Source organism: Panthera leo, chromosome B4 (assembly GCF_018350215.1).
Source record: "Panthera leo isolate Ple1 chromosome B4, P.leo_Ple1_pat1.1, whole genome shotgun sequence".
In the NCBI taxonomy this organism is placed as follows: Eukaryota; Metazoa; Chordata; class Mammalia; order Carnivora; family Felidae; genus Panthera; species Panthera leo.
Genome location: NC_056685.1, coordinates 43019963 through 43028352, shown reverse-complemented (window position 1 = coordinate 43028352; position 8390 = coordinate 43019963). Strand labels below are relative to the sequence as shown.

The following is an 8390-nucleotide window of genomic DNA, read 5'->3' as shown; positions in this document are numbered from 1 at the left end:
ATTATATCTCCCATTGAATTTATTACCCTCCTTGAAGTTTTAATATCTTAAATATCTATAGTTTTACAGTTCACAAGAGGTGCCATGTAAATTATCTTCACTTCTCACTCTTTCAGATTATTTACAAAAATGTATGTCAAAAACAAAATATACTTCATCCACAGAAATGCCTGTTTCTCATCACATCATATTTTAGAGTTTAAATTGATTCTCTATTCAAAACATGCACACTTCATTTCGGGTGGTGTTAAATTCATGTAATAGTATGGATCTTTCATATTTTCAGGATTTCTTACAAATAGATTCTAACACCGGAATAGCTCTTGGGAAATCAATAGGATGCTGAGTCACTATTGATAAGATATTTTTATATTGCTCAAGGTAAAATTAAACAAGAACGTTCATCAAATAAAGGTCATTTCCTTAGGGAATAAAATGAATTAATTGGCTTTATAGTCTAGATGTTCAGTGAACTAAGAAACAATAAGAATGTATTATATGGGTGGTATTCTAATGAACTACTATTTTCTTTATAAACAAACATAGGGTTACTATAAAACGCAAGCTTTAAACTGCTAAACAAGGGAGAGATTGTCTTTAGAGTTATTGTGTTTAAAATCCTGTGATAAATTTCACTTCTTTGTTTCACCAAAGAACCATATGTATCACCCAATAATTGCACTACTAGGCATTTATCCACGGGATACAGATGTGCTGTTTCGAAGGGACACATGCACCCCCATGTTTATAGAAGCGCTATTGACAATAGCCAAAGTATGGAAAGAGCCCAAATGTCCATCGATGGATGAATGGATAAAGAAGATGTGGTAAATATATACAATGGAGTATTACTTGGCAATCAAAAAGAAGGAAATCTTGCCATTTGCAGCCCTGTGGATGGAACTAGAGCTAAGTGAAATTAGTCAGTCAGAGAAAGACAAATATCGTATGACTTCACTCATATGAGGACTTTAAGATACAAAACAGATGAACATAAGAGAAGGGAAGCAAAAATAATATAAAAACAGGGAGGGGGACAAAACAGAAGGGACTCTTAAATACACTGAACAAACAGGGGTTGTGGGAGAAGGGATGGTCCAGATGGGTAGGGGCATTAGGGAATCTACTCCTGAAATCATTGTTGCACTATATGCTAACTAACTTGGATGTAAATTAAATAATAATAATAATAGATTTAAAAAAACTTAAAAAAAAATAATAAAGAACCAGATGGGATAAAGCTTGTTCCCTGAACTACCAAGAAGATATTTAGGACATGTGTTTACATTAATAGCTATTTTTTAAAAAATGAAAGTCAAGAATATTCACTGAGGGACACCTGGGTGGCTCAGTCGGTTAAGGATATGACTTCTGTTCAGGTCATGATCTCACGGTTCACAGGTTCGAGCCCTGCATCAGACTCTGAGCTGTCAGCTCAGAGCCTGGAGCCTGCTTGAGATTCTGTGTCTCCCTCTCTCTCTGCCCCTCCCCCACTTGCATTCTATCCCTCTCTCAAAAATAAATAAACATTAAAAAACCTTTTTAAAAAGGAATATTAACTGTTTTCATCAAGTCATATAATTTATTTTGCTTCTTCTTCAAAATAGGTTAGGTACTGATTAATAATCAGAGACAGTGTAGCCTGAAAGTAATATTTTTCAAGGACAGAACATTTGAGAAAGCGGATAAAAGAATACTGATGGTCATAGAAATAATCTGGAATTGATTTTTTTATACTGGAAGTAGTTAATATGTTACAAAAATAAAGGGTTAGCAGTTTACTTTCACTGCCCATCAGGTAAAATAAAAACCAGTGATTCTAGGACAAGACCAGAGTTCAAGGAATCAAGGGGCTCAGATTCCTGTTATTTCCTATTTCTCTCCACACCATGAGGAGAAATCAGCTGCCCAGTCCAGTCTTGATTCTACTTTTCCTGCTTCTTCCCAGAGATGCTTTCACTGCTTCAAAACCGTAAGCAACAACATTTTCAGAAAATTCTGTTGTCCTTCTCTTTCCCATTGTTTTATCTGCTTCTTAATGTCTCTCTTATTTGTTTTCTGATTTCCTGTGAATTTATCGGCTGTTGAAGGGGCTTAGAAAGGTCAATAAGTTGTTATTGGTCATGTGGAAGAGGCATCCTCTAATTCTAGAAAACACAGAGACATGGGGCAGTAACGTTTACGAAACATTCACTGAATAAGAATACAGAATTATACAACATTTATTAAATAATAATATAGAACTCCTGCCAAAAAGAAAAAAAAAAAAAAGGATACATCCTTCATTGGCTCACGAAAAGGGCTGCAGTGTCCATCCAGTGTGAAATAACTCAATCTCTGTATTTTCCCCTGGTCAGAGATCACCAAGATGAATACATGACTTTCAGAGAAGCCAGGATTTTTGTGTCAGATCACTCAAATTCTTGAGCAAACCCGTAGGGGCTGGTGTTTAGATCTTGGGAATACACAGATAACACAATGTGGACCCTGTCCTCAACACTTCACGGTATAGAGAATAGAAAAAGTGTGCAGGGAAAGGAATACAGTGCAAAACCAGAAGCTAGCCTTGCGGGATTCTGTGAGAACAGTCGCAGAGAAAACCTACCTCCTCCTGGAAGCTGTGAGCCATATAAGGGAAGGGACGTCGCCTAAGTCTTCAGAGAGAAACTTGTTTGGAAAGAAGTCTTATGAAGCAAATAGAACTTATCCAGATAGACAAGGACACTTCAGGAAGAGAGAGAGAGAGGCGTGGACAACCAGAACATTGCAAAGTGAAGCATGTTTGGTGGTAGTAAATGGTGGGCGAAACAACTGGAAAGTGGTAGTTTCTTCTGGGTGTGCATGTTAATATATTTGGTGACTAGCCTCGCATGGCTCGATCGACTCCGCTTCCCTCATCACAGAGCGAAAGAAAGAAAAGAGCCAACATTGCTTCTGAAATAGTACTGAGAGGCAATGCCACTCCTCCTTATCCATTAAATATCATCTATTTAGTGTCCTAGAATAAAGAAATTCATATCGCCCACATGAAACCCAAGACCACATGTAGACAGGTTCTTAAGGCTTTCAATGATAATTAATGGGTTAATCACATTTTGTTGTTGCTCAAACAAACATTGTTTTAGCTTCATAGGCATACAATTGACAAAATTATGAAATATCTAAAAAGTACAACGTGATGGTTAAATTTACCTATATACTGGAAGGATTCCTCCCATTGGCTTAATTCACACATCCATCTCTTGAGTATTTATTTACTTTTCCTTTTTGTGTGTGTGAGAACAGTCTAATTCTCCTTCCAGCAGATTTCATTCATACAATGCAGAGTTATCAACTGTAGTCACTGTGTCACACATTATATCTTCAGACTTTATTCATCTTATTATAACTGAAAGTTTGTACCCTTTTACCAACTTCTCCCTATTTCCTTCAACCGCGCCCCCTACCCTGCCCCGCCCCTAGTAATCACAAAACCATTGTCTCTTCTGTTTCTGTGAATTTGATTTTATTTAAAAGGGTCTATATAAGTGGCAGCATGCAATATTATCTTTCTCTGGCATATCTCACATGTATATATTTCTTTAGAGAGAGAGGGAGAGTGCACATGAATGGGGGAGAGGGGCAATAAGAGAGAGAGAGAGGGAGAGAGAGAGAAAATCCCAAGCAGGCTCCACACTCAACACGGAGCCCAACACAAGGCTCAATCCCACCACCCTGGGATCACAACCAGAGTCGAAATCAAGAGTTGGATGCTCAACTGACTGAGCCACCCAGGCACCCCTGGCATATTTCACTTACAATGTCCTCAAAGCCCATCCATGTTGTTGCAAACAATGGGATTTCCTTTTTTTAAGGGTGAATAATATCCTATTATACATCATCCCATTTTCTTGATCCATTTCCAAATTTCAAAGCACATAATGATTCATGGATTGCTTATCCATAGCTTAGGAATAGTTCTATGATTGGTGATTACAGAAAAGATTATCTAGAAAACAGCCACAATCATGACGTCTTTTTAACCTTTCCATGGTTGACCCGGAGCCCTCTTCTCCACAGGCAGTACCTGGTGCTGGTCCCATCTCAGCTGTACACTGGGGTTCCTGAGAAGGCCTGTGTCATGCTCAATCACCTGAATGAGACGATGACACTGAACATAATTCTGGAGTATGGAATGCAGATCAGTACCCTCCTCACCAAGCTGGTGACAGAGAAGAACTACTTCTCCTGCAGCACCTTCATTGTCAGTAGGACTCTTTGGGATATGGAAGCTCGTTAGAGAAAGAGCGTATTAGCTGATGCCTTGTATTCTGACCCCCAGCAATAAAAAAGCATAATGAAGAAACACATGAGAAGTACAAAGTGAAAGTTTCTACTGAATACGCTTTCATAATATTTACAAACAGTCCTAGTGCAATATATGAAAAGTAATGGTAGTTATAGGAAAGGTTTCATTGGCTCCTACAATTCGGAGATGAATAAAGGCCATGCCGTCACCCATTACAAACACTGAAATTCATAAATTTAAGTGACTTATTTAAGATCTCACACGTGATTGATACTGTCCTTCTAACTTTTTGCTACATAAGGTATTAAATAGTTAATCACACTGGCTTACTACCAGTGATAATATGTAACGTTGACGTTGACCATTGGAAAATAACATTTGATAATTACTTCAATGCCATCATACTGCTGTGGAAATTAGAGTTTGTCATTGCCTTCACTGTCATGACTATTTGAAGACTTAGTTGGTTTTATTTCGGTGACATTTTCCCTTTAAATCAACAAAGTGTTCCTGTCATGTTACAGAAGCGTGAGAGTCTATAATTCTTGACTTATCCCTTACTAATTCTCTGGGACTAACCAGAGAAAGAACAAAGTCAGAAAGGCTGAGACATTCAGACATGGGTCTGGGCAGATTTTTCAGTGCTTTTCTGTTTTACAGATTCCAAAGCTGTTCACTTCCTCAGGGTTCATTACCGTGGAGGTGAAAGGGGCAACCCAGGAATTCATAAAGAAGAACATAATACATGTAAGGAGAGCAGAGACCGTTGTCATTGCCCGAACAGACAAACCCATCTACAAACCAGGACAAAAAGGTATAAGGAACCAAGCTGGCAAGAGCGACTTTAAGGGGTGGGTGTGTGGATATCTATTACTTTATGCTGCAGTCATGAAAACACAAGCATGCTGTTATCTGTGTTACTGCCTTGGATTCCCGCAGTAGGGTTTCATGGGGAAAATCTCTGTGTTTCAGTGAGATTCCGCATCGTCTCTGTGGATGTCAATTTTCACCCTGTGAATGAAACGGTAAGTCTCCTGACAGTGGATGAGTGTGGGGAAAACAAGCACAAACTTAAGGCCCATTCTTTTGAAAAACATGAGACCAATATGATCTAAGTGGTACCACTGCTGGAGAATGAGATCAGTTCATCAACCACATTATCAAAATAAAATATTCCGTTGAAATTATCTTTTTAAAGAGCCCAGTCATTTTGGGGGTGCCCAGGTAGCTCAGTCTGTTAAGCGTTCAACTTCAGCTCAGATTATGATCTTGCAGTTCCTGAGTTCAAGCCCTGCCTCAGGCTCTCTGTTGTCAGCCCAGAGCCCACTTAGGATCCTCTGTCTCTCTCTCCGCCCCCCTAACCCCCCTCCCTTCCTCTTCCGCTCCCGTGTGTGCACACACACTCTCTCTCTCTCTCTCTCTCTGTCTCAAAAAATAAACATTTTAAAAAATGTTTTTTAAATGTTTATTTATTTTTTGAGACAGAGAGAGAGAGAGAGAGAGACAGCCTGAGTGGGGGATGAGCAGAGAGAAAGGGAGAGGCAGAATCTGAAGCAGGTTCAAGGCTCCCAGCCATCAGCACAGAGCCTGACACGGGCCTCAAACCCACGAACTGTGAGATCACGACCTGAACCGAAGTCGGATGCTTAACCAACTGAGCCACCCAGACGCCCCAAAAATAAATAAATATTTTTTTAACCCCAGTAACTTTTATTAAACAAAGGAAAGTAAGTGAACTTGATTTCTCTCTTAGAGAGATGGAGAATTTCTCAGAGATAAATTTCATCTGCAAAATAAACTCACTCTTTTGACCTTTTTACTTAAGTGTAGGTTTCCTCCATTGTACATTATTTCATAAAAGGAAAGTCATGACTTCTCAAGAGATATATATATGAGAACTAAACATGTAAAACTAAACTAAACATGTAAAATGCATGTGAACCAAATTGGGGCACATTTCCTTGTTTGGATAAAAAATATATACAGACTCACTTCCCCTGATCCAGATAGGCTATCAATGCTGAGATCATGGCTTTCTTTTTCTAACCTCCATCCCACACTCATACTATCTTTTTTTTTTTTTTACAGTTCTCAGTGGTTTATATTGAGGTAGGTAAGATCTTATGCATCTCCGTTGGGATGTGAACTTACTACAAGTTAGGTTCCACTGCCTGTCCCGCCTCCTCCCTCCCCTCTAGCACTCCACCAAAACTAAACACTGTTTTCCCTATCTATCTTAAATCCTCTGGAGACTGGGTAAGATGTAAATGAAAGAACAAAATCCCCTGAGGTGATACAATTTAGTGACTTTTCCAGTATTTCTAACCAAAATGGATACCCGTTGTAATCTTTAACATCTCATAGCTAGTAACCTTGATGTCCTTTTCTGAGCATAGAATTCCTAGAAAACTTTGTTCACTACCTTTGATTTGTAGCAAAGTACCTTTGATTTGATTTGATGTAGTCAATTTGCCAGCCGTCTACTATCCGACTCCCAATGTGCCCTCCCTGGAAAGCTGCCCCTCTACTCAAAATACCTATTTCAATGGTTTCTATGAACTCATGTTTTTACCTATAGAATCCCAAGAGGAATCGAATTTTCCAATGGCAAAATGTCAGACTGCAAGGGGGACTCAGCCAGCTCTCCTTCCCACTCTCGGTGGAGCCCACCCTGGGTACCTATAATATTATGATGCAGAAGGAGTCAGGGGGAACACTACAGCACTCCTTTGAGGTGAAGGAATATGGTAAGAATTCTGCATGTGCTCGAGACATTTATGACATTAGAGTATTTAAGAGCTTAAGAGTTTTTATACATAGGTACAAGCAAAAATCTAGCATATAGTAGGTGCAAATTAGCAAGTTTTTTATTTATCTAAATATTCACTAAGTGCTTTTCATGCGCTATCTTGTTTAATCCTCACATCACCCCTCTGAGGCAGAGACTGTATTATCCCCATTTTACAAATGAGTACATGAGGACTAGAACTGTTAGTAATTTGCCAAAATCACAGAGCCAGCAAGAGGCAAGAAATATTTTATTAAGTCCATTTGACCCTATTCAATCAGAAATTGTTAACCAATACAATAAATATGTGCATGCATCTGTTGATCTATATCTTATAACTGAGGGTACCTCTGGGCCGCACCTATGACCTAGACCTATACTACTCCAACCAAAGTAGTCAGACGTTGAAGCCACCTTACCAGTTATCAGTTATGTGGATTTTCTCATGCCAATTGAACGTGGGTGAGGAGACTTGATCAACAAAAGCATGATTCCCCAAATTCACCAGACCTGCCACGGGAATTATAGAACAAAGATCTCTTGCAGGAACAGCTAATCTTACACAACTGTGAGAGAGGCCGGAAAAGTAAGGGTCCAGCAGGAGGAGCTAATGAGTCAGAGGAAATTACTAACCAGTTCTCCGGAAGCATGGGTGGGGACAAATAAGTTAGCACCCACAAGGGTCCCTTCAGATGCCAAAGTGGACCCCCAAGGGCCACCGCCATAGAAGAATCTATGGAAGGCCGTACATATACATATCTCTTCATATCCACTGCTTCAGTATTTCTGTAGTCAAGCGTCTAGTGGTAGATCTTGGGCCTCTATCAGTCAGCAGGACTCGCAGCTGGGAGGAAATGGACACAGAGAAGGACAGAATTAGGACAAATTGGAATCAACTGGCTTCTCTGTACCTTTCACCACATCCAACCATGTGGATCTTTAGAGACTCAGGGTGCTTCTTTCCTTCCGTCTTTGAAATCTTAAACAAATTCAGAGGAGATGCTAGGAAAGGTAATCCCAGCTTAACCAAGTTAACGCAGGACAGACTACCCGTGGTCAGAAACACATCACCCTCATCAGAGGTGGCTCTGCTGCTCCTTATTGCCGTTGACATCATTTCATGTGATCTTACATTATAAGGTTCTGTAATAGAATCATTACTAATACTTGCGAGATATCCCGCCCACCTTCATGTCTTTCTTCCTTCTGTTGACAACAGTTTTGCCCAAATTTGAGGTCCAAGTGAAAATGCCCAAGGTCATCGGCTTTCTAGATGAAGAATTTGTGGTATCCGCCTGTGGCCTGTGAGTTACA

At 39.6% G+C, this 8390-nt stretch overlaps 1 protein-coding gene across 2 annotated transcripts in view; it reads left to right on the top strand.

Moving 5' to 3' along the window:
- The first annotated feature begins 1889 nt into the window (after window positions 1-1889).
- The window catches only part of LOC122224219 (pregnancy zone protein-like), a 45194-nt gene continuing 38693 nt past the window's right edge, over window positions 1890-8390 (top strand). Inside the window, exons 1-7 of one of the 2 annotated variants that reach the window (XM_042945766.1) lie at window positions 1890-1972; window positions 4060-4243; window positions 4949-5102; window positions 5261-5313; window positions 6377-6397; window positions 6867-7035; window positions 8296-8380. In XM_042945766.1, coding sequence (XP_042801700.1) covers window positions 1890-1972; window positions 4060-4243; window positions 4949-5102; window positions 5261-5313; window positions 6377-6397; window positions 6867-7035; window positions 8296-8380 — 749 coding nt within the window. Of the gene's footprint in view, window positions 1973-4059; window positions 4244-4948; window positions 5103-5260; window positions 5314-6376; window positions 6398-6866; window positions 7036-8295; window positions 8381-8390 lie in introns of those variants that run through there. The other variant, XM_042945765.1, reaches the window with a different exon arrangement.